The sequence below is a fragment of the Clinocottus analis genome, unplaced genomic scaffold (assembly GCF_023055335.1).
Source record: "Clinocottus analis isolate CAN_PGR_092001 unplaced genomic scaffold, fCliAna1.0.p SCAF_11, whole genome shotgun sequence".
Classification (NCBI taxonomy): domain Eukaryota; kingdom Metazoa; phylum Chordata; class Actinopteri; order Perciformes; family Cottidae; genus Clinocottus; species Clinocottus analis.
Genome location: NW_027175832.1, coordinates 7,757,953 through 7,781,849, shown reverse-complemented (window position 1 = coordinate 7,781,849; position 23,897 = coordinate 7,757,953). Strand labels below are relative to the sequence as shown.

The 23,897-nt window shown below is 41.2% G+C and overlaps 3 protein-coding genes across 5 annotated transcripts in view; 2 read left to right on the top strand and 1 right to left on the bottom strand.

Annotated features, from left to right (window-relative positions):
- Nucleotides 1–786: 786 nt before the first annotated feature.
- Nucleotides 787–7,351, top strand: gorasp1a (golgi reassembly stacking protein 1a). 2 transcript variants are annotated; one of them, XM_068567190.1, is made up of 9 exons: nt 787–926; nt 1,649–1,729; nt 1,882–2,085; nt 2,211–2,297; nt 2,450–2,580; nt 2,701–2,833; nt 3,136–3,244; nt 3,364–3,507; nt 3,613–7,350. In XM_068567190.1, the coding sequence occupies exons 1-9, from the start codon at nt 864–866 to the stop codon at nt 4,134–4,136; spliced, it is 1,476 nt and encodes a 491-aa protein (XP_068423291.1). In that variant the 5' UTR covers nt 787–863; the 3' UTR covers nt 4,137–7,350. The 2 variants fall into 2 exon arrangements, with proteins under 2 accessions (XP_068423291.1, XP_068423281.1); XM_068567180.1 differs by lacking the exon at nt 787–926 and adding an exon at nt 1,055–1,144 and having other exon boundaries at nt 3,613–7,351.
- LOC137779439 (WD repeat-containing protein 48) lies at nt 5,120–13,072 on the bottom strand. 2 transcript variants are annotated; one of them, XM_068567159.1, is made up of 18 exons: nt 12,977–13,072; nt 12,182–12,322; nt 11,997–12,075; nt 11,665–11,877; nt 11,228–11,316; nt 10,748–10,849; nt 10,437–10,661; nt 9,915–9,989; nt 9,506–9,608; nt 9,320–9,417; nt 8,646–8,753; nt 8,438–8,534; nt 8,224–8,319; nt 7,988–8,093; nt 7,809–7,896; nt 7,162–7,238; nt 6,890–7,082; nt 5,120–6,789 (listed from the first exon to the last, which is right to left on the bottom strand). In XM_068567159.1, exons 1-18 carry the CDS (start codon nt 13,046–13,048, stop codon nt 6,694–6,696), a joined length of 2,058 nt encoding a protein of 685 aa, XP_068423260.1. In that variant the 5' UTR covers nt 13,049–13,072; the 3' UTR covers nt 5,120–6,693. The 2 variants fall into 2 exon arrangements, with proteins under 2 accessions (XP_068423260.1, XP_068423266.1); XM_068567165.1 differs by having other exon boundaries at nt 11,997–12,072.
- A 2,005-nt stretch (nt 13,073–15,077) lies between these two features.
- LOC137781280 (sodium channel protein type 2 subunit alpha-like) overlaps nt 15,078–23,897 on the top strand; it is a 33,450-nt gene continuing 24,630 nt past the window's right edge. Inside the window, exons 1-4 of the mRNA XM_068569958.1 lie at nt 15,078–15,145; nt 20,006–20,312; nt 21,940–22,058; nt 23,247–23,336. Of these exons, the coding sequence (XP_068426059.1) occupies nt 20,046–20,312; nt 21,940–22,058; nt 23,247–23,336 (476 nt within the window). The 5' untranslated portion in view covers nt 15,078–15,145; nt 20,006–20,045. The remainder of the gene's footprint in view (nt 15,146–20,005; nt 20,313–21,939; nt 22,059–23,246; nt 23,337–23,897) is intronic.

Here is a 23,897-nt window from a genome sequence, read left to right as displayed (position 1 = left end):
ACAATATGCATATTTTTCAGGTAGATGGCCATGGTATGGATAATCCACAAACAATAATAAAAAATGTTACTAATCAACTCCAGGGTTGTGAATTGTTTTTCCACTGCCTGTCTGATTGTGGATTATCATGGAAATGCTTAACATGTTTGAAAAATGTCTGTATTGTCATAATATAATAAAACATTTTTTAAAAATGTATTACTGATTTGAAATGTATTTAATGAGCGGTACCATTCATATAGTTCACAAGAAGAAACCAAGATGTTATAGGAGCAATAATGACAATAACAGTTTGACTTAATGACTGTGGTTCACAATTCTTCCAGTGCAATGCTGAGAATAACTGTCTTTATTTGACTTCCATTATCATACACACACACACACACACACACACACACACACACACACACACACACACACACACACACACACAAATATTACCCAACTCACTCCCATGGTTTTTAAATTGCTGCAAAACGCCGCAAAAGGCCTCAATGTGACTTGTCAACGTGTCACAGCGTACTGCCACTGATATAAACATGAGCTCTGCGTCATTACGTCATTACATACTCTTAAGTTTATGGATGAAGTATTTATAGTATTGCATATAAGCACAATTCCAATGTATATCATCACCACCTGATACGAAGCAGCTCTGCTACTATTCATAATAACAATAAAAAAAATGTAAAAATAAATAAATAAAAGTATATACCGGATGCGCGTGTGTGCGCAGCTACTCAAGAGGCGTTCGACTGTTTTGGACTGCAAACAAGATGGCCGCGGACTGTCAACCGTAATAGTTATCCTACTCGTGTTATTTTCCGATGATATAAGCTCACATTTGACGGTTCCTCACAGAAATGGGGCTATCACAGAGTTCAGAAGTGACCGAAGGAGGGACGTATGGCTACCACGTGCACGGCGTAAGACCCCCGTTATGTAGCGTCCTGTGAATGCGCAGCAGCGCGTTCAGCAGCTTATCACGTTGACATGTTACTGTCCGCTAACACGGCTAGCCGAGGCGTCTTGAACCGTCTACGTGTTATTACAAGTTGACTTAATGCAGCGGAGACGTCTATTATCGTGCAATTATAGAATAATGGCGTTCAGACGTGTAACTTGTTGCAGGAAGTATCTCAAAGTGAGCTGCATGGTGTCTTTATAATAGTGGTTAGCTGGTAGTAGTAGCACAGTAACGTCAGCTAAATGCGAGCTAACCGCGGAGACTAATGTAAAGTAAAGTTAGCCGATGGGTTTCAGGGCGATGGGAAATGAGAGAAGAGGTTTATTTTTTTTTCCGGCCTTCCATCAATCTCTTTACTTACACCGGTCATGTCTTATGCAAAACAATATAATAATTGTACATTACTTGGCATGGCTGCTGGATGGATTTGGTTAATTGATTAAGCAAAAATGCCAATCATTTACTGGTCCAAACTTCGCTGCGTCTTTGTGTTCAGTATTGTAAATTGGATATGTTTAGTTAAAGTTTGTCCGCAATTTACCATCCAAAAAGACAAAACATCTCTGGTTGTGCATTTACATATGTTTTTATTATTAATTAGTAATAATAATATAATATTCTATCAACATAACTTTGGTGAGATGCCAGGATGTGTCACAATGCGTGTGTCTGTTTTGACAGGTGCAGCCAGACTCCCCTGCACAAATAGCCGGACTGCAGCCATTCTTTGACTTCATTCTGTCTCTGGACAACAAAAGACTTGTAAGATTTTTTTGATTGTCGTATCGTAAGCTGTTAAGTCAGTAGTCATAGAAGACAGGTTGGTCGTAAACAAAAGAGTGCCGAAGAGGACATTAACACACAGTAACCTCTTAATCCTATTGTTTTGACTCCTCCCCTTTCCCGTTTCTCAGAATGAGGAAAATGACCTGCTGAAGGAGCTTCTGAAAGCCAACATGGAGAGAGCGGTGAGGATGCAGGTGTACAGCACTAAAACCACGAGTCTCCGTGAGCTGGAGGTAATGCCCAGTAACATGTGGGGAGGACAGGGCCTGCTCGGTGCCAGCGTCCGCTTCTGCAGCTACCATGGAGCCAACGAGAACGTCTGGCACATTCTGGTGAGCGGCTTCCTCAGGAACTGGGAGAACCAAACCAGCTAATCAAAGTCTGATTTGAACTTCTACACCCATTACCTCATTATTGCTCCGTCTTTAGTTCGCTAACTCCTGTTGCTGTCCTGTAGGACGTGGAAGCCAGTTCCCCTGCTGCATTGGCAGAGCTTCAGCCGCACATCGACTACATCGTCGGAGCGGATCAAGTGTTGCAAGATGTGAGACTCGTTTGAACTCATGTATGCTTCATTGCTGACATTCGGCTTTGATGTATATTTAGCGAATACATTTGATTATTTGTGAGAGTTAAAAAAAATTGGATATTTGAGAGGTTGAGAGTTGTAGTTAATGCAGAGTTGCTGATTTGCAGTCGGAAGACTTCTTCTCGCTGATCGAGGCCCATGAAGGGAAGCCCCTGAAGCTGCTAGTGTACAACACACAAACGGATGCCTGCAGAGAGGTGGTGGTCACACCCAATGGAGCGTGGGGCGGAGAGGGCAGGTCAGTGGGAACACAGATACAAGTCATCCAGGGTGACTTACTGAAGATTGTATTTTTACCGTAGGAATGTTTTATATCGATAACATTTACAAATCACTGACATTAAATGTTCGCTCTTAGTTTGGGCTGTGGCATTGGTTATGGCTACTTGCACCGAATTCCAGCACTTACTGATGTTTCAACGGCAAAGCCTCCCACCCCTGTTCCTGAGGAGGAGCCTTCTCCGGTGCAGCCCACCCACGGGTTCACCGAGGTAAATTTGATTCCATATTTGACACATTTTGCCATTGTTGGCTATCTATTTTTCTATTTAAATGTTTTAGTCAATGTCAATAAAAATGGTAAAAAGTCACATTTGAGAGGCTGAAATCAACAAATGTTTAGCATGTTTTCTCATAGGACTATTGATAATAAAACATGTTCAAATGCACAAAAGCAGTCAGAGATCAGTGTATTTTATTTTCCCCAACAAGTACATGGATTTTCTGATGTTAATACATTGGATCAAACTTTTGGTAGGAGCCGTAGAGCTCATGTCTGTCACCTATTTTCCAGGCACCTTTGATGGCACCTTCAAGTCAAAGTGTAGATCTGTTAGACCTGGAGCAGGTCACCCTCCAGGAAGATCCTCTACCTCCACCCGTCCAGAGGGTCATGGACCCTGGTCAGTTCAGACATGCAGTGGTTTTAGAGGATGATGAAGATATATGTCATACAAGTGTTATCTGCTTGGCATCTAATTGGGTTCATAACTGTCTACTCGTGAATTTGTTTTTTTGTCAGGTTTCCTAGACTCTAAAGTGGCAGTGATGAACCCTGAACCTGCAGATTTGGCGGACAGACTGGATCTGTCCATGTCGTCCATCGACATGACCAACACTTCGCTGACGATGCATGAGGAGAAGGACGGGGACATCTCTGGCGTCGGTGAGTTAGGACAGGAACAATTCATACAAATGCCCCGTAGCTTTTGTACGCATAGATTTGGCAAAAGGAACACAGACTGAATGTTTTGTTCTTCCCGTTGCACAGAGGAGCTGGAGGACAGTGTGCTGCTTTCGTCGTCAGCAGACAGCCAGACTGAGCCACAGGAGCTGAGCTCCCTGACAGCCGCGGAGCTCAGCTCTCCTCTCGCTTCCACTGACACTTTGTCCGATTCAGGCGTCTCGCCAGCTGAAGTCCCGCCAGCTGAAGTCCCGCCAGCTGAACTATCTCACCTGGTCACAGAGTCGACAGAACAACCCGGCTCTCTGTGTGAATCTAGCGATAGCCCAAGTCCACCTACGCCGGACTTGTTTCTCCCTGTAGAGTCCCCCCCAGAGCCTCCTGCTGCTGAGCCCTCTGTCCTGGTTGAAGACCCTCCCTGCCCGACTCCCGTCGATCTCTCCCAATCCTCTGCTGTGGATGATCCCCCGGCAGACGAGTCTCCTGCTCAGGTCGTCGAGGATGCGACATGGCCGGCGGAGAAGCCTGCAGAGCCTATAGATGTGGCTTCTGCTCACCAATGCAGCGCTGAGAGCGATGAGGAACCAGAAGAAGAGCCACCTTTCGAGTAAGCTTGCCTCAGGCACGACAGAAATTGTGAAGAGTGAGGTTGACAATCACTGGGGCTTTTGAAAGAAACACTATATGACATACAGAGCAGAAGGAGGGAAACGCTTTCTGATTCCAAGATGGTTTCACAATAAGCGTGTGGCTCCATCAGGTTTGTTACACTACGGACACCAGCTAAAGCATTAGCATGAGTTGGAAAAATACTTAGAGGCACTGTAGGAAGTGTAGGAATCCTATTTCTTTTACATAAGTGGGAATCTAAAGTTACTGCTTATTTTATCACCAAGATGGTTATAATGTCCCCAAAAAACTCCCTTGCTTGGTGCAAAATTAGATTTTGCTGGTGCCAAGATTTTTGTTTCTGGTACACAAATGTGTTGAATACTTGAGAGCTTACGTTTAGTACAGCACGGCACAGATGCACCTTGACAGCCGTAACACTATCCAGATTTTTTAAGCTACCAGACTGTTGGCAGTTCAGATGAGCTCGTCGTGACAATTTCCCCAAAATAGAGCTTTTTAAAATGACTTTCTAGTTTAGTGTAGTTTATCGGCCAAGTATTGGATTTTTAAGTGTTGGTATGAGGGAAACGTTTGTCCACTTGTACTGCCTGAAACCAGTCAGTACATGTTTTTATTCTAGATTTAAGGAGGTCAGTATGTTTTAAACAATGTCTTTTAATTAGATTTTTTCAGCCATAGTTTGACAACTATTTTAAAAGTTTATCACAACAATTATGTCTCGTTCAACACTATTCATACTTTGTAATTTTTGTGATCTATGCAATATCAGACAACATACTGCCGGTGAGTTGGCAGGTAATGTGTAAACCCGATAGATGACCTTTCACAAACAGTATGTAATAAGTCTGGCAGTGATGCTGCTGTTGAGTAATTATTTTCTGTCTTTCTAGGGGGCTTCTTTAAGGTTTTCACTGTCAAAGTAGGTGCCAGGTGTAAAAAAAGGAAAAGTATTTTTTGCAGATATTTTATCAATTAATTGTATGTTTTATTAGGAATGAGTGTAGAGTCTTTTCATGAATGTGACAAGGGTTGAATCTTTGATGGTAAACAATCATATCACTTGACTTAAAAAAAAAAAAGAGAGAAAAGAAATTGCCCCTTGTTTTTCTTATTCCACTCATCAGCCACACACATTACAACTCAAAAAACATCCATTTATAATTCCCATAAATCTATCATTGTTAAACCATTCCAATTTATTTCTTTGAATGCCTAAAATATACATTTTTCACAAATTATTACAACAAGGGATATTGCAGTGTTATGGCCTAATTATGGTACCCATCATATTTTTGGCCAATTTAAGCTCACTCGATGCGTCCCCATATGGCGTTACTCTCACACACTTCATGGCAAAATGAACTGCGGAAAAAGAAAAGATCTGTTGTTCAGAGAGATGGGTGTTCCTGTTTATTTGACTTTGGTGAATGTTGAGAATTTGTCTCGGATGAGATTCCCTCTTTCGTTTTATTCATGTTTCAATGAACTATTTAATTTAAATGAAATATACATTAGGAACAGCCCCCACTGTCATCAAAGTCACCGGTCTTAACCGAAGCACAGAGCGGTTAAGCATCATTTATTATTAAAGATATATGCCTTTATATATAATTTTCCGATTGCTAAAATGACTTGGACAACTACTAACATTCTTAAGGAGTAAAATGCAACTTCAGGGTTGTAGTGAATACAACAAATGCAATTTTGAACATCCAAGTCAAATTACCTTTATGACCATGAATGTGCTCTAGGGATTTGGGAAAAAAAAACAAAAAACAGTGTTGGTTTTGAAGTAAACTGTACAACAACAAAATAAAACTGCTGCAAAACCAAAAGAAAAACAAAGCCACTTAAATCAAGAAATGTTGTACATATATTTACAAAACAAAAGAACATTCGGACTCATTGACGACTGCACAGCTAAAAATAAATGACAAAGACAAGTGTTTCTGTCATTGAGGTTCAAGCTCTGCAATAATTAGATGTCTAAGTTAAGTTCAAGTTAAGGTGACAGCAGAACAGGAGGATTGCTTTTAAGGGGCGGTGACGCTGCCCACAGACCAAGTGCACCCGGATGCCGGTGATGCTGCTGCGCTGAGACGGGTGTAGCGTGTTGGTAGAACACGGACAGTTTCTGGAATGTACTAGAACAAACAAACAGTCTACTACATCCGTGTGTGTGTCTCTCGGACACAAACATGTACTGTAACTTCTGTTGCTTCAAACTTAAACACCAATCAGAAAAAAAGAACAAACAGCAGTAAAGTAAAAAAAAAAAGAAAGAAAGAAAAGGTGAGTGCTGGGGAAAAAGAGTCCTTTCTTCAATCTGTGAAAAAGAAAAACTACGGACCACTTGTCTCCCAGGTGTCTCTTGGCTGCTTCGGCCTGTTCTGGTCAGTTAGTCCTCACAATTTATACTGGATTCTCACTGATACTGCAACTCTTGACCACACAACGGGGTTTAGGGTACTACATGTCAGAGGTGGGTGGTGATTGGCAAATGACGAAGAGTTCCTGTTTTAAAAATTAGGATTTTCACGTGGACTTCTGCCTATAGTGAAGCGTCAAGTCCCCTCCACTCTTCCAGATAAAATGTTTAACTGTTCGCAGGTCCATGTTGGGATCCAGAACCTGGTTGGTGGACAAAAAAGTTTTTAAAAAAAAGGTTAATACAATGTACAACGATTGCTGTTGATGTATAAAAATGTGGATGCAAAAAGGCTGGGCCCACCTGGTCTTGACACATTAGTTCGATCTTCTCCTCGGCGAGCATGGCCATGTCCTCCTCCTTCTCCTGCTCCCCCGGCTTATCGTTGGCCGAGGAGCTGGTGGTCTGCGACTCGTTGTCAAGGTTGATAATCTTCTCGTAAACGTGCTCCATCACCTTCCTCACCTGGAGCATGTCGCTGGCCGAGAGACGATCCCTGCGCAACACACAGCGGGTTAAGTAGGCTCAGTCACATGTACTGGGTTACCAAAAAGACAAGTGTACGAGGGACTCACTTCTTCAGGGTTTTTGCACCTGAGGAAGAATGGGGCTGGAGGTAGAATGGGATTTTGTTGAACTTGGGCATGTTTTTCTAAAAAGGAAGACACGCAAGCAAACGGATCAAATAATTAGTCGTCACAGAGATGCTAAAGAAATGTCCTCCTGGGAGAAACGGTGACATAACCTTTCAAGTCTAAATTGTGATGGTCAATAATGACTCACGCTGACTGATGAGACAGAGCCATCGTTAATGTTATGAGTAGCACCTGTGCTTTTCCTACTATAAAGCAAGGTGATTTGGTAACGTAAAAAAAAAGAGAAGACATAATTTCACTTCCCCTATAGTTACTGACGTTTTAAACAGCGGAGAAGATTTAAAAAAATGCTCGACAGCATTTTGTGTTGCTTGGCTTAGAAGTCATGATGTCTTGTATTTGGGTACGAGCTGTCAAACTGATGGTTTGGCAAACACAAAGCGAGAGTGGGTCTGATACCACCGGTGTCGACCAAATGGATTTTGTTGGCTTCTCCAAATGAAAAAGCTTTATAAATACACATAGCAATACACAAAAAGAAACACTTGAGCCTACACATTTGTATTCCATCTATCTAACCTGTCATCATTTTGACTTTGACGTTGTAAAAATAGAACTGTACTTACATCTACAGTTATGTCAATAACCCACTGTGGAACGGTCTCGTTCAGCAGCATCGATTCAGTCTCTCCACCTGAATCTCTACATAGCAACCTGCAAAAGCAATAAATACCATCAACATGGCACCCTGCCGTTCTAAGAGTTAACTATTAACCTGTTGATAAGGATGTTCGTGAAACGTTACCGAAATAAAGTTCTGCCCCCTGCTTCACCGAAGATGACTGGTGTGTGTGGTGGCACTTGGAAATATCCATTTCCTTTCTGGACCCTGTTCTCCTGCTCTCCGTTCACTACGGGCACAAGGACAGAATTCTACTGTAAGACAGACTGAGCGAGGCTTTAGACGCTCAACAACAGCAGCACAAAATTAACTAGAACAATGAATACACGCACATCGGTGCAGTTTTCCCGCCTCCTTACCGTGGTTCACCTCGTTCTCCTCCTCGTCCATGGGGTTGATGCGAGTTCTGGGCCAGAACTCCAGCAGAGCCTGGAGCAGCAGTCCACCCAGGTTCACTGAGGAGATGATGGGGCCAAATTCAGTTAGCATGTTAGCAGTTGCGCAATATTATACTAGCTTCAGTTCTCCATAATTTATTGTGTTTATCAAATATGATAAGGTCTGATATCTCACACTTTGGGTCGGATCCATCAGAGCTTGAAAAGCCAGCGTCCTTTGCAGACACCCAGGCAGCGAAGCAGTCGCTCTCGTCCAAAGTGATAGTGAGCATCTGTTGATAAAAAAAAGAAAAAGAACGATGAACCAAAACTATGAAACCACTAACTAGGCTAACGAAGTACCTCTGATGAAAAGCTCTTGTACTACCAGGTTTGTGACTCACCCCAGTTTTAAGATCAACGGAGAACCAGTTTGGCACATAGACCATCTTGAAGCGCTTCTTAATCTCTTCATCGAACTCCACTTTCCCCAAGTCTTCACCTTTGCAAGCCTGGAGGAAAGAAAATACACATGAGGTCTATCCAAACCACAGGAATCGCCTGGTAGTTCGCTTGTGTTTCCCAGAGAGCTGAGCCGATATGGTAAGGTGCAGTTGAACACTGCGAACCAGTGATTAGTCAGAAAGAATCATCACGTGACATCCTGCGCAAACTGCCATCAATATGCGACCAATGTTTTTACATTAATTTGGGTCAGATTTGTGAAAATGGCAGCTTGCGAAACTTCTCTTTACGATTGATGAATTTCAGAGCTTCCTTTGTTTGGTTGCCGACGACAACCAAACAGGTTTGGCGCTGAAAATGACGTTGCTGCAATTTCACACGGTGTGGCTATGTCAATCATCTGTGAATTCCCCCCTTCCTACACTGAGAGGGCAATGGAAAAAAAGCACCTAGTGCCAAAAGTAAACCATGCGGTGGAAATGAGGCATTTTGCTTGGACGAAGGAGCGGCAGACGAAGGAGCAGCAGATGAAGGAGCAGCAGACGAAGAAGCGGCAGACGCCGTCACGATTTAACACATTTAAAAAATAACTTAACTTTGGCAAGGAGATTACCTTAAGGACGTCCCAGAAGGCCACATTCTGGTTGGTATCTTTGGTGAGTATGTGTCTCTTGTCGTTCAGAATGTGGCACTGTATGATACTGGCACCTCCTGCAAAAAGAAAACAGGATTTTACTTCATGGGATATCCAGAGGACTGACACAGAAAGTGCTGTAGATAGATAAATAAATATGTTTACCCTTAATGACTTGTTCCGGCTGAGGGAACAGTGGCGTCAAAGGAGTCGTGCAATCGTTGTCATACTCCCCTGATGACCGGAAGTTGTGCATTCCCTTTAGAGACTGCACATACACACGCACAGTGAAAAAAAACATAATTAAAAAGAGATTTGGCCCAGATTGTATTGAAGAGCTCTCCTCTGTAGCAAAAGCGATTAATATAATGCAATAAAGATAATTGCATTACATTAATCGCCGCTTTGTATCACCCACATCACCAACAAGCTGGCTTAAATTCAAACACAAGGTACAGGCCGATTACTAGTGAATAGTATTAAGCGCGGCCACACGCACACGTCCGTCTACCCTATTCCATAGTCTTTATGCTGACAGCCGACCAGTGATCTCAGAGGATTCACGCATGCTTACCCATTTATTAACGGATGACTTGGTGGTGGAGACCCAGATTGCTGGAGGTGGGTCAGCAGATCTGTCCAGTTCCATCTGAGCAAAAGAGAAAGACAGCAAAAGGTTGAATGGGGCCAAATGGTTGGCTATGAGTACAGGAATGACAATTATTTAGATCAGTAAAACCTTTCCTAAAATAAGCTCTGTCACTGCTAATAAAGCAAAGCTTCTGTTTTGTTTTTTTAAAGGTTACAACAATGAGCAAAATAACATTCACTTTAATATGCATGCAACAGAAAAGACAAACCGAAGTGAAATGAAAGAAACATTCTTCACTAAGTACTACACACAGTTGTTGCATCTACACTGCAAAAAGACACCAGGTGATAGAAGCGGTCAGCATTCAGGAAAGAAATGTATTGCTTAATCACAAATTATTAAAATTAAAAGGTTACAAAAAAATCCCTGCAGAACTATTTCAACGTGTCTCATAAATACATTAGGGTGTCACAGCATTGCACAAGTGTACTGGCTGCTCCTTACTTTGAGCACCGGGGCCTTCTCCTCGCAGATCAGCACACGGATGTCTGGGTTACGCAGGTCGGTGCAGTAGATCTTTTTGTCTCTGCCTCCCGAGTAGACGTGTGTAAAAGCCTCGTTGACCTGCAGGGCCCAGACCCCCTCATCGTGCACCCGGTACGTGGCGATGCACCTCTGCTGGCCGAGTGACCACAGGCGGATGGTTCCGTCTGAACTGCCGGACAGGCACTGTAGAAAAGGACAACAGGTTCAGGTTTTAAAACTCCTCTGTTTGACAGCTGCCAGCACATCATATTTGAGACATATTGACTCACTTGAGTGCCATCTCGGTTCAGCAGCAACGACTTCACGTTGTCCGTGTGGCCTTTTAGCTTCATCAGTTTAGCACATGTTCGAGGATCCCACACTCTCAGAACCTGATGAAAGAACGAGGAAGTGGGGGGAAGTAGGGAGTGACAATGGGCACCTCTGTATTTCATCAACATGCAGATTACTGTGACTAAACATAGTAAGATAACGGCTAATTTAAAGCATTGCCATAGTTTTAAACTAACATTACTCTTTCTGTAACCCCAGTTAGTAAACTAATGATTTACCACAAAGATGTGTGGCCGTCTACAGTTAACATTTTAAAACCATCTCAACAGAAAGGAATGCAAAATAGCAAGTCTTGTGCATTCTAAATCTAACAAAAATCCCAGATGAAATGTCAACATAATAAATGAGATAATTGGTGTTGTTTTTCCATCTATTTTCATGCATGTGTGTGTTGACACATGGATAGAAACTCAAACCTTTTCCGTTGATCCAGATACAATGACTGTGCCCATCTGGTTCATAGCCAGACTGTAGATAGAGTCCTTGTTCCCACTGAGTGACGAGGCTGTTGGGAGACAGATTATAGTAAGTCCATGTGCACCGAATGTCTCTCAGAAATACACATTAGTCGTTACAGAACAATACAAATGCACAATAATCAAAACAGTAGTTCACATAGGCCAGAAATTGGACCACTTGTCACACAGAAAACAAACAACGGGGAAGCACCTTTCCAACTGTTATACTTATGACTCCCATAATTGGGCTTTGAGTATTGACACCACTGTTGGTAAAAATGTAAATGTCTCTGAAACTATAATGAAATAGCTTGTTCCTGTTGTCACAGATATCTGATCCAGCTATTCAAGGCAGTATCAAACCAATACACAATGTCCCCACAAACAATACTTACTGGTTACAGTGTTGTTGGAAGCAGTGAGTGCCGTTAGTGTGTTCACATCCCAAAGAAAGATCTGCCGGTCGAGACCAGCGGATGCCACAAGCTCCTTGTCCTTAGCGTATGCCAGAGCTTTTACATAGTCCTTGTGTGTCCGTAACGTCGACATACAGAAGCCTTTATGCGCGTTCCATACCTTGACTGTTGTATCCGATGAGGCAGATATTACTGAAGAATAGAAGACAGCATAAATGTATCAGATAAGTCAGACCAGAATGAAACCAGCAGCGTCAGATGCTGAACAATGACGTAACCCTGGATATTAAACAGTTAGTAATCACACTCACATGTTTTGCCATTGCAACAGAGAACTATGTCATTAACCCAATCTGTATGATGCTCCATCGAGGCAATATATGGGTCCTGCTGCAATAAAGGAGAAGAGGCATTAAGACACTTTGACTTATGAAAAATATGCATGTAATGACACAGTGTGCACTTTTGTATGGATTAAGACTATAGGAAGTCCTACTTTATGCTGGTAGACGCTCCATATCCGGATGATGGAGTCTCTTCCAGCAGTGAAGAGCCGGTTCAACGCAGGGTCGAGCTGGAGTGCGTTCACTCCATTGCGATTGTACTTCTCCACCTCGTCTCTAATGACATAGGACACCTGAAACACAGAGAGGTGCGTGCGCGCCGAGGTCAGGCTCCCATCTCGACCATTTATGCGTTTTTCCACATCACGCACACACACCACCTTGTGCACCTGCCGAGGCTTCAACGCGCTCACGGCTACGTTCAAAGCTCTTCGTCGGGAGGACGTTAGCAAAGGAAACATATAGCCACGATAAATGACACATATTTGAGAATTGTTCCCCGTGAAGTGACATTAACAATAAACAAGTGCCGTGCTTGGTGGCAATGTGCACGATAGAACCACCGAGACACGTACGTTTCCCAGCAATTAGACCGAGCCCAGGGTCGCTAAGCTGCCGTCACAGCATCACAAGCAGCTCAGACGTCGCATCAAACGTTTCAGTACATCAACGAGCTTGATAGTGATGTTAATATGTGTTTAACGCGCACTTTTGCAATAAAGCTAAGCAGAAAAGGCACATTGTCACTCAGCCGTTAGCAGAAGACGCTAAAGACTAAGCTAAGCTAGCTCCGTTAGCCGGCTCGGGTCGTGACTCAGAGCGGCGGCGCCGCCGTTAGCGGGCGGGTTTAGCGGTGCGTCAAGTGCCCGTGAAGCACGTTTTAAAGATAATGACCACAATGTCGCCGCTGCCACGCACTCAACAATAACGCAACTATAAAAATTCACCTGTACTTTTCTCCGCCCAGCAGCATTTTGCCTGTGATGGGTGGCCATCTTGCATGTTGACAGTCGATTCATGTGATGCTACATCCGGGAAAAAAGAAAACACACGCACCGGAGCTTTGTGGGTAATGTGGTTTGTACTCTCCTTGTCTTCTTGTTTCACTGCGGGATGGGCCTGGTATGCCAGAGACATATTTATGATACCTTTAACATAAACATTCAAATGACACGGCATCGGGCACCCAAATAAAGGGCTTTGTAATGGCTCTAGTTATTGACTATCTAGTTATTGATTGTTGGTTAGATATTAAATAGTATTATTTGAAATTATTATTGTTGCTTTTTTTTGGACTGTGTCTGATTTCATACTTTGTGCATTTACCCTGTTTTCTGCTGTAATCTGGAAATTTCCCCACTGCGCAACTAATAAAGGAACATCTAAAATAATCAAATAAAATTTAAAAAAAAAGACATTGTACATTTATCTGATATAAAATGGTCTTATTGTGTTTATTTTCTCACCACAAGTGGTAGTTCTGCCAGTAGGCCTACACACGTAGGCAGGCAGGCAAACACCAATCAGGCCCTTAATCCTTTAAAGGACGGCTCAGAATACATCAGAGGATAATTACTATGCTCTCACTTTATAACCCGCTGCAATACATGGATGAACATGAATGTTGACCCAGTGTTCAACCTGATTATCAACGTGTGCCTCACTGTAGCCTTCCCTGTCAGCTCTGAAATATTACATCATGAGTCATGAGTCAAAATCAAGTGGATAGATAGATAGATAGATAGATAGATAGATAGATAGATAGATAGATAGATAGATAGGTAGATAGACGGACAGATGGATACTTTATTCATCCTCAAGGGGAAATGTTTTTGTCACGGCAAGCAAGGGAACACATATCGGAATGAAAACACTCAATATATACAACAAAATTCAATATATAATTAGCAGAGTGTATTAACTCTAGGAAATTAAACAAAAAAGAAAGTGCAAAAATCTAAAGTATTTGCAGTGTATATAAGTATGTGACTAACAAACAACAATAGCAAGGGCTATTGATGTTGAATCAATCGACGGAGGATCATCTGGCCATATGATTTATTACAAAGTCTGTTGACACTGACAGAATTGTAAAACAATTGTGTTGAAGAAATACAGAGTCCTAGTGGCACAATGGCATTGCTGCGTCTACAAATAGGCCACTGGAATCTGTCTTTGAAAGGTTGGTCATCGAGAACAAATCTCCCTGACTAAGAAAAGGTTGATTCATTGAAGCTCCACTGTTTGGCCACTAGAGGGCGCAGCAAGAACCCAAAACCTGGAGGCCACACCGCCAGGTCATCCAAAACCATCACCAATCAGCCCTTTGGATACACAGTATAAATGCTGACAGCTTGTGTTCAACAATATCCATTCAAGGACAACAGGATTTGATTTGTTTGCTCATTCCACTCTGTGGTTGGCACTTGGCAGTGATCTCGCTTGCTTATACCGCAACTCCGAACTACAATTGATTGGATAACTTATGATCTAAGTCAAAATCAGTCCATATACTTCTAGAAAACCATATGTAATCCATGTCCTCAAAGACACAGTGATGTTTACCGTGAAGTAACACTTAGTATCACCATGTCCCTTACATGTTGTTGTTTTTGGCGATGTGGGAAAAAGTGTCCACTCTCCTACTATAGCTCTGTCCTATTTGAGTGAGACATGTCGCGGTAATCCCCCGTGGTTCGAGCAGCATCCTCCCTCCCTCGTGCTCTTTCTTGCTCAAGGGCAAATCGAGGTGCTCATCTCCACGCATCCTGCACGCTCCTGCGGCTCGGGACCTTTTCCTCTGTGGGATGAAAGCTGGAGAGCCACTCGGATGGGACGGACAGAGGACAGCCCATACTTCGCACCTGTGGCACGTTTCAAAAATGTCCAACATAAGGTGATCAGACGTCTGGCGTTTGTCTAGGGGGTCAGTTTGTGCGCCAAACTTTGGATTGCACTTTTTTTCTGTCTCGTTTGGAAAGGAGTTTTGGTCCGTCGTGGAGAACAAACCTTGACGGCAAGACATGGATTTTGCGCGGAGAGTTTGGCTTTTCCTTCGTCTAAAACCCGAAGCACCCAACTCTGGAAATGATGCCATAAATCTCAGAGTTTCATATGTAAGTAGCCATGTGAGGTGTATTATTTTATATTTAGAAATTAACATTGAACACACAGAGAGAAAGATACATTTCTTCTTCGGAAGTAAATAATCTGTCAACAATTTGGTCTTTAGCTTTTCTTTCTTTCCTCTGAGTTGAAATTAATGGAGAACTTCTACTTACACAAAAAAACACATTATAATCATTCTTTCTTCTAAATTCTCTTTTTTTCATGATTAATCTATAATCTAAAACAATACCATATGTTATATGTCATATATTAAACATATATATATATATATATATATATATATATATATATATATATGCATATATATATACATATTATATATATATATGTTTATATATATATATATATATATATATATATATATATATATATATATATATATACATATATACACACACACACACACATATATATATATATATATATATATATATATATATATATATATATATATATATATATATATATCAGAAAGTGTATTCAGCAAAATAATAATGTAATGTTTTCATGTGAGCATTAAAGGCTTACACTTACTTTCATGATCTCTCACTTCTGTGACACATTACATAATGCTGCACATTTGAGTTCCATTTTCCTCTTTCGGTGACATCTGTCACCTTCATCTTCTTGTCCAACTGCTGTAACTCCTGATTAGTTTTAAGATGTTTTTAGAATCGGACTCAGTTGAGCTGTAAGCGTCTCAAGCAGCAGAGCTCATCAAAGTAATTGTCCCCTATTTGTAATGATTTCACCGATGTTTCGATTTGTAGGTCTATACCTTCCGTAACCGACGTATTTAAGCTATCTGATGCAATTACTTTGAAAGGTTTTTACTGAAAAAGTAGGTCATCAGTTCAGCCGTGCACCAGGATCACATATGAAGCGCTGAGAGGGCACATACATGTAACATGGACCTACAGATAATATGTGACCCCCAGTATGGGCTGGAATTAGATTTCCAAAGTTTTAATGTCATTTGTGTGTGCGTGTGTGTGTGTGTGTGTGTGTGTGTGTGTGTGTGTGTGTGTGTGTGTGTGTAATCAGATTGTTTAACTTGATGGGAAACCTTCTGTTAATAGTTCCACAAACTTGTTTTAACAATATGGATCATAAATCAAAAGGCTTGACCAAGAAAGACAAAAACAAAACTCCCAACAGATCTATAATACAACCAAAAGTGGAAAACAAAAAACACTTGGAGGTCCATTCATTTACGGTTAACAATAATATAATGATATAATCAATGTCAATGGAGGGAACTAAAAGAAATCCTTAATGTGATATTCATACGGGCCTGAAGTGACCCTCTGAGGGAATGAACCATCCAGAGAACAAGAAAACCCTGATATTAAAGTAGAAGTAACAGAAAAGCACATTCAAGATACTATTTTCACGACACACGCCTTCATACAATCATTTGTTTGCATAAATATCCTTTATTATATTTGGCAAAAGGTTTAAGTCATGTGTTGTGCATATTACATAATGACCATAATGACAACAAGGTGATCACACTTCTATTTTCAAAGTCCCAGTCTGTTATATTAAATGCAGGAAATTCACAAGAAACATTTTATACACATGGTCAGGCATTTCAAATATTTAGAAAACTAATTTGGCAAAAATTCTCCAATCAGAATTTTGAATTAATTTTTTTATGAAAACTGTATTTTAATAGCTTTGACTGATATATAGTGGACACAGTAATAGAACATGATAACAGCATAGTATATAAAGTGAAGCTCAAAGTGTGGCGTAATCTGCTCCTCTGCAGTGTCCATGTAACAGTGTTTTCTTGGAATTTAAGATGATCAAAATAGATTTGAAGAAAGAGCAAAGCTGGTCCAGTCCAGTTAATAGTTATGAGGGTAGATGAAGAAAAAAAGGCGTTGCAGTGACATTAAAGTCATGTGGGGCAGTTTTTTTGTCCACCAGAGAGCACTGACAAGATGTTCTTCACGCTGGAAAATGTCCTGCTTCATGTATGTCTGAGTCTCACGCACACAAACACAACAATTAAGTTGTTAATGTGAAAAGAAATTGCTTGTGGCTCATATTTTAAACTCCCAAATATCAATATCGGTATTGAACTCATTACCAAAATCCATGTATAGTTCATTTTGACCACACATCTGCCGAGTAACTCTCATCAAAACACTTCACTTGTTCAACTCTCCTTTGTGACAACTTTAAACAGTAGTGCACAACACGTGTCAGGCATGCGTGTGTGTGTGTGTGTGTGTGTGTGTGTGTGTGTGTGTGTGTGTGTGTGTGTGTGTGTGTGTGCGTGCCAGTGCACTGCTCTGCTCTACTTTAAATCTAATTATCATAATTATTTGCAGTGATGATGAGCAAATCACATCTGGCTGTTATGGTAATTACATTTCATTCAACTAAAATATATTTGATTTTTTTTTTATATTTCCTGGCGCGTAAATCTAACCGGTGCACAGAGGCAGGTTTGACTTTAGATTAATATTATTCATATACACAGTCCCGAGGTCATCGTGTTTGGTACCTTTCAAAGACGACATGTTGTGACTTTCTCTGGACGATTCACATCCTGACAGAAATATGCTTTGTCTGCTCTCTGAGGTTGCAAATAGACCTTAACCTATTTATTTTGTTTTGGCGAATGGGAAAGCGCCGGATGCTGTGTATGAGAAGAGCTGATCTGAGATTTACCTGGGCTAAATAAGCAGATCAAGGGAAAGCAGATAACTAGCGTCTGGCTGGACGTGTGAAGGGATCAATGCATTTCAGGACGGGAGGAGATGGAGAACTAGAAGAGCTTAGTCAATATGAAAAGGATACAATAGTATTTCTCTGTCAAAAGGGCAACAGAGAAATGTAATCCTCTCTTTGGAAAGCTCTGCCAGTTATTAAAACATCAGCCTCTGTCACAGGCTGAAACGAGAGGATGCTTTTGCAGTATTGTCTGGATTCAGACAGTGGCTTTGGATTTCTGCTCACATGAGCTGCCAACTGTACCTATTCTTGATTTAAGTCCAGAGGAACCACGTTTGTCGATAAGAAAACAAAGGAAATTAAGATTTCAGACATCCACAGAAAGCATTTCAAGATATTCAAATCATATTTAGTAACACCTCTGGTTCAAATAATCATTCATTGTTTTTCTGAATGAACTCAAACACTACAAATTGGCGACAGCCAAGGTGGGATGCTATTAACACTGCACTAAACTGGAAAGGCATGATAAAGCTTTTTTGTTTTGAAAAAAATGCATCTCACTAGTTGGTGAAGTCAAGTTTCCACTTTTTTCAGATTTCAGAAGAACTGTTTTATGAATAATTAATGAATGAACAGAAGTTTATTGGAACCAACAGCATCTACTGAACTCTACTGTTTCTCTTCTGTGTCCTGCAACTCAGAAAAAACAACTGTAAGCCAGCTGATCAACACACCACACAGCAGACCTGCACATTTACACAACCAGCTGCTAAACATATACTGGGACATGACGTGTAGTAGCTAAAGAGGAGCCAGATGTTTCTCCCAGGTGTTGGTTGAGACCAAAACAGAGATAAAGATAAAATGCAATTTTAAATGACATTTGTCTGCTTGCCTGAAACCAAACTCCAGATGAAATGGGGCTCAGAGTCTGCTAAATGTGTGAATAGAACTAATAGCAACTTATCTTGTGAGATCTGAATGTATCCACTCTGATTTAAACAGCCTGCACTTCAAAGGTGCAATATCCAGGATTGAGAGTATTAAATTTGCCCAGCTCACAGCTCTTAACAAGTCGACGGCGAGCCGGTGCTTCGTACACTATTATGCTCATAGCGAATGGTGCTAGCAGCGCTAACAGTGCAAACTAATTAAGTGCTGACAGAGTCAACAGAGTTCACCTGAGGGAGAACCAAAGGAGGAGGGTGCTAAGCTTTCGTGACAGCGTTATCATCCGCTGTAACCGCAGCATGAGAGCGGCGCATGAGAGCGGCGCATGAGAGCAGCGCATGAGTTGCGGCTAACTTGGCACAGTACACACTTTAGTCTGGAAACATCAGGAGACATTTAGGATTTTCGTGATGCGCTTTGGTGTGTTGTTAGAAATGCAAAGTATGTCTTTGAGGTTGCTGACGGGTCAATGTCCAGGCCCAGGCTTGCAAACCGCAAGCGACCGCCATCCTAAATCAGTGCTGGAGAAAAACCTTTGGTCAGAGCTGCAGACCGTGGTCTTAATCCCTCTGACTGACAACTACGGCTGCCCTAGATTGACAGATGCAGTTGGATAACAGGAAGCTGGTGTTGGTCAGTTGAAAGGTTGAATTGTTTCTATCGTGTTTCTTGACCTCCCTGAGTACCGTCTAATTTAACCACCTAATTTAGCAGGTAGTGTACAGTGGAGAAAGTTCAACAAAACCAGAACAATGAGCTGTAAGATGCTAAACGCTATTTACGGCTGAGAGAAACGCAGAGTCGTGTGGTAATTCTCTTTTGACTCTACGAGCAACCACATCTTATGATGTGTATAATTGTTTGCTGAGCCGCTTAACAGCTCATTTATGAAGACTGGAACCAGCAGTCCTCGTCCCTCACATACGCCTTTCTCAGTGGAGAATAGGGAAGGAGTTTCCTCCTTGTCCAGAGTGCATGCTCACCTGGATGATGTCAGCAGCTTTTTGACTCCAAGGAGTCCATATGTGAGGAGCCCTATAGCACATGTTTGTTAGATGTATGCTTGTATTGAATGTAGTGCCACATCCAAGAAGCCATGTTGTTCACAAACTTGTCTCATGTAATGGACGACTCTCAACCCACCTTCCTCCATCTTTCTTTCCCCTTTGTGTCCAATCCCCCTCTTCCCCCCGCCCCTCCCGTAGCTGTAAATAAATTCTAGTACAGCAGAATCAGGATGAAAAGATGGCAACCATGCTGTTACCAACGGGTCCTGATGGCTTGCGGCGGTTCACTCGCGAATCCTTGGCTGCGCTGGAGCAGCGGATTGCGCAGGAGCAGGCCAAGAACGCCAAGGATTGCCACGAGGCTCACAGGAACGCAGAGACACCCAAGCCGAGGATCGACCTGGAGGCAGGCAAGCAGCTGCCGCGCATCTTCGGTGACATCCCTACAGAACTTATCGGGGTGCCATTGGAAGACATTGATCCGTTTTACTACAAGAGCCAGAGGGTGAGAGCTTCTGTGTGTGTGCGTGTGTGTGTGTGTGTGTGTGTGTGTGTGTGTGTGTGTGTGTGTGTGTGTGTGTGTGTGTGTGTGTGTGTGTGTGTTGGATGGGGCAAAACGGTGGGGGTCGTGTTTATGCTGTCTGCAAGACAACTGGTCTAGAAAATGTCCGAAAATAGTGAAAAAGGTCCTAAATATTCTTGGCTTACTATCTGTGAATACACCATATGAGACAAAATGTAGCCAATTTATTGTACTTGAATTTTATACCATTTCAACAGATATTGAAACGAACATGAGCCAAACAGTTCAAAGCGATTTAAATGTGATGTGTGGGCAAAATAATATCTTTTTTTTCTTACCCGCTATGAAAAGATCCCTTCCTAATGTGCTTCCATCTGAATGGGATTGGGATGATATCCACAGTTGTACTTCTGTGTAAATATATATTTCAAAGTGTAGAGGAAGTTATTATGAGGTTTCAGCAGTCTGAGGTAATCATATGAAGGTCTTTGAATGTTAGAGTTTTTGTTTCCTCCGAGACGCAGGAAATGTGCTGCTAAAAAGACCTAAGCTTCAGGAAAGACCAGTTATGGTCGACTAACTCAGACAGTTGACTCATAGTACCTTCAGCTAAACTTTGGAATACATTTTCACGCGGAGCAAGGACTTTAGATTTAGTCCCCCATCACTTGCATCGGGCACTACGAAGGGATCTCTTAAGGGACGGTATGAACGGAAGAAAAGAGTCAGCAAAAACTGTTTCACCGTAGATAAGGGCACCCGACAGAGATACTGGAAATACTGTGAACTTATTATTTAATAACATGACTAAATGATACGCTTGCTTGAAACATATCCAACATTTCTAATGTATAGAATCTTCGAATATGCACTGCTATGATAACATCTCAGAAAATTGGTTAAAGGGTGGGCACAAACGTGTTACTGATGATCAATCATTGGCATTTGAGAATCGTCAGTGATGCTGCTATTTTTCTGATAGATCTTTTGTGGACTCAGAAATAAGTTGAGCAAGTTTTGATGTGCAATGTGAGTAGATCAGGTTGCTTTCTGTTAATGGGCCACTTATGGGAAGATGCAAAAGGACGTGGCAGCCATTCCCAGGGTCTCTTTGTTTTGGCACGTGATGCGCGGCTGGCTGGGAGGATTATCCAAAGACGGAGGAAACATTTAAATAAAAGGCGCATCTGTTGGGGAAAGGTTCTGCCCCGCTTTGGAGTTGGCTCCATTATCTCAACTGGCCTTGATGGCTGCATGTGTGTGTGTGTGTGTGTGTGTGTGTGTGTGTGTGTGTGTGTGTGTGTGTGCACTTGCAGCTTTCTTGGTGGTAGAAGTGCTTGTGGGTAAAGTTAACACCGCCGGTGGACTCAACACGGCAGCTTATATGATCATCGGCTGCAGGGTGAAGAAAACATCAGAGCTGCGTTTATCTGCAGAACTGGAGAAAAGGGAGCCTGTTCATGATAGGGAAACTTGTTTGGGAAATGTATTTACATTTTGATGACTTGTTACAAATAGTTTTGTTCACAGAATTAAATGAAGCAATAATATTTGGAAAATTAGATCTTTCTCGCTGCTGATTTCTGTTTTCTTTCTGTTTTCTTTGCAGACTTTTATAGTACTTAACAAAGGGAAGGCCATCTTCAGATTCAGTGCCACATCTGCAATTTACATATTCACTCCACTACACTTCATCAGATCAATTGCCATCAAAATCTTAGTCCATTCATATCCTTTTTGCTGGTCTCTTCCTGCCACAGACATGTCAAATAATTATGTAACTGTTTGATGGAGCGAGCCAAATTATTTTTTGTCAGACCATGTTACCCGTCACTTGAATTAGTTTGATATTAGTGACATTTGTGATAAAGTACTGGTGGGCGAACGCGGTAATTGGCTTTAAAAAAAAAGATAGCGGTAATAGAAGTGATATGAGGAGATATTAATAGTTAGTCATCAGGATAAAGTGTTAGGTGACAAATTGGCTTTCAGGCATTGCCTTTTCACTCCAAAAAAGGCTTCACTTTAAAATAAAATTGTCAGCGTCTTAACTTATATGGTAACATGAAGATGAGACTACTGACAACAAACCACTGTCAAAAGTTTCCACAAAAATGATAATTTTATGCTGTAAAGAGAGATCACACTTATACTGGCACATAAGCCAATTTCTAAGATTTACTGATTCCCCCCGAAGGTTTCTATTGGATTTTTTCATAGTCCCATTTTGAAAACAGCTTTGTAATGGTCATCTCTGGCACTGCGAAACAAATCCCCTCATATCCCTCTTTTAATCTCTGAAATGAAATAAGAGCAAGGAGATTTCACATCATGTGACAGCTGCCTATTAGTTCTCAGATAACCGATTTAGACTTTGCACGTTCCTCTGGATCTCCTCTGTGTTATTGATGGCAAATCATCTATTGATCAAATTATATTTTAAATAACAGATTTTAATTGTTATTGATTGTTAAATCAAAAGTCTAACTGATAGCATTTGAAGGGACCTATTGGGGCGAAAACATTTTTTTTTCATATTTTTAGTATGTAATAAAAATGTATTTTAGGTCATTTAGAAATAAACTAGTTCTTCCTCAGATGATTATTCTCATGACTTTATTTTAATTTTAGCAGCTCACTGATCCTGTGTTATTGTTGGCATTTTGCTTTATTCATCCATAAGAGGGAATGACGCAGCTCCTTTGATTTCATGCTAAATGAAATTTACTTAAATTTTCCATAATCTGCATTTACTGTAGTTCTAACACTGTTGTCACACACAGTGATTGTTTATCTTAATGACTATTTCATAGGATTTGAAGAAACACTGTGTGATACATTGTTGGCTTATCACAAAAAGCTTATTTGACTGTAAGTTACTATTTCACAGGACACTTTCCTTAACGTCTATTCCACATTGTTCAGCTTGTTCATAATGTTCACAATACTGACCAACTGTTTCTTCATGGCCATGTCTGATCCGGCACCATGGACAAAGTACCTGGAGTAAGTACACATGTAGCACTTAATCTAAAACTGTGTGTATATTTGAAACCATGCTTTATGTTTTCTAATGTGGAGCTTTGTTGGGATTTGTTGTTTTGTCAGTGATGATTGAGGAATCATGAAAAGGTAAGTATATGATGCAAGTGGTATATATACTGCAGTCCGAAGGCCCGAAAGCATGTAAAAAAAATTAAAAGCATGTGGCGTTGAATTAAATTAAATGTCACTTAAAATTCTGGAGAAATATTGTGATGCGCATGATGTGTAAGATGTGGCAGAGTTGTTCTCATCGGTGGGTCACATACATTTTTATCATGCAGCATGCTAACGTTATCTTCATTGATTTAATTTGTTCATCTACTGTTGCAACTTTAGAGATTCAATTTTAATTGCAGTTTGTTTGGTTACCGTGAGTTAGCTGATAATATCAACTATACTCTTTTATATACGTTAAATATGAAGCTACAGCTAGTAGCGGATTGATTTAGCTCAATGTTAGCATAGCGAAAACTTGGAAACGGCGAACCATCAAAAGGTAGGAAAGTAACCAACGGAGACTTC

What these genes read in the sequence shown, in the direction of transcription:
- gorasp1a (XM_068567180.1), top strand. Translation starts at nt 1,064, where the DNA reads ATGCAGCGGAGACGTCTATTATCGTGCAATTATAGAATAATGGCGTTC. An exon ending in CTCTGGACAACAAAAGACTT is followed by an intron (nt 1,730 to 1,881) that starts GTAAGATTTTTT and finishes CCCGTTTCTCAG; the next exon opens with AATGAGGAAAATGACCTGCT. An exon ending in CCAGAGGGTCATGGACCCTG is followed by an intron (nt 3,245 to 3,363) that starts GTCAGTTCAGAC and finishes TTTTTTTGTCAG; the next exon opens with GTTTCCTAGACTCTAAAGTG.
- LOC137779439 (XM_068567159.1), bottom strand. Translation starts at nt 13,048, where the DNA reads ATGAATCGACTGTCAACATGCAAGATGGCCACCCATCACAGGCAAAAT. An exon ending in GCCGGAACAAGTCATTAAGG is followed by an intron (nt 9,418 to 9,505) that starts GTAAACATATTT and finishes TTCTTTTTGCAG; the next exon opens with GAGGTGCCAGTATCATACAG. An exon ending in TTATTGACATAACTGTAGAT is followed by an intron (nt 7,239 to 7,808) that starts GTAAGTACAGTT and finishes CTTCCTTTTTAG; the next exon opens with AAAAACATGCCCAAGTTCAA.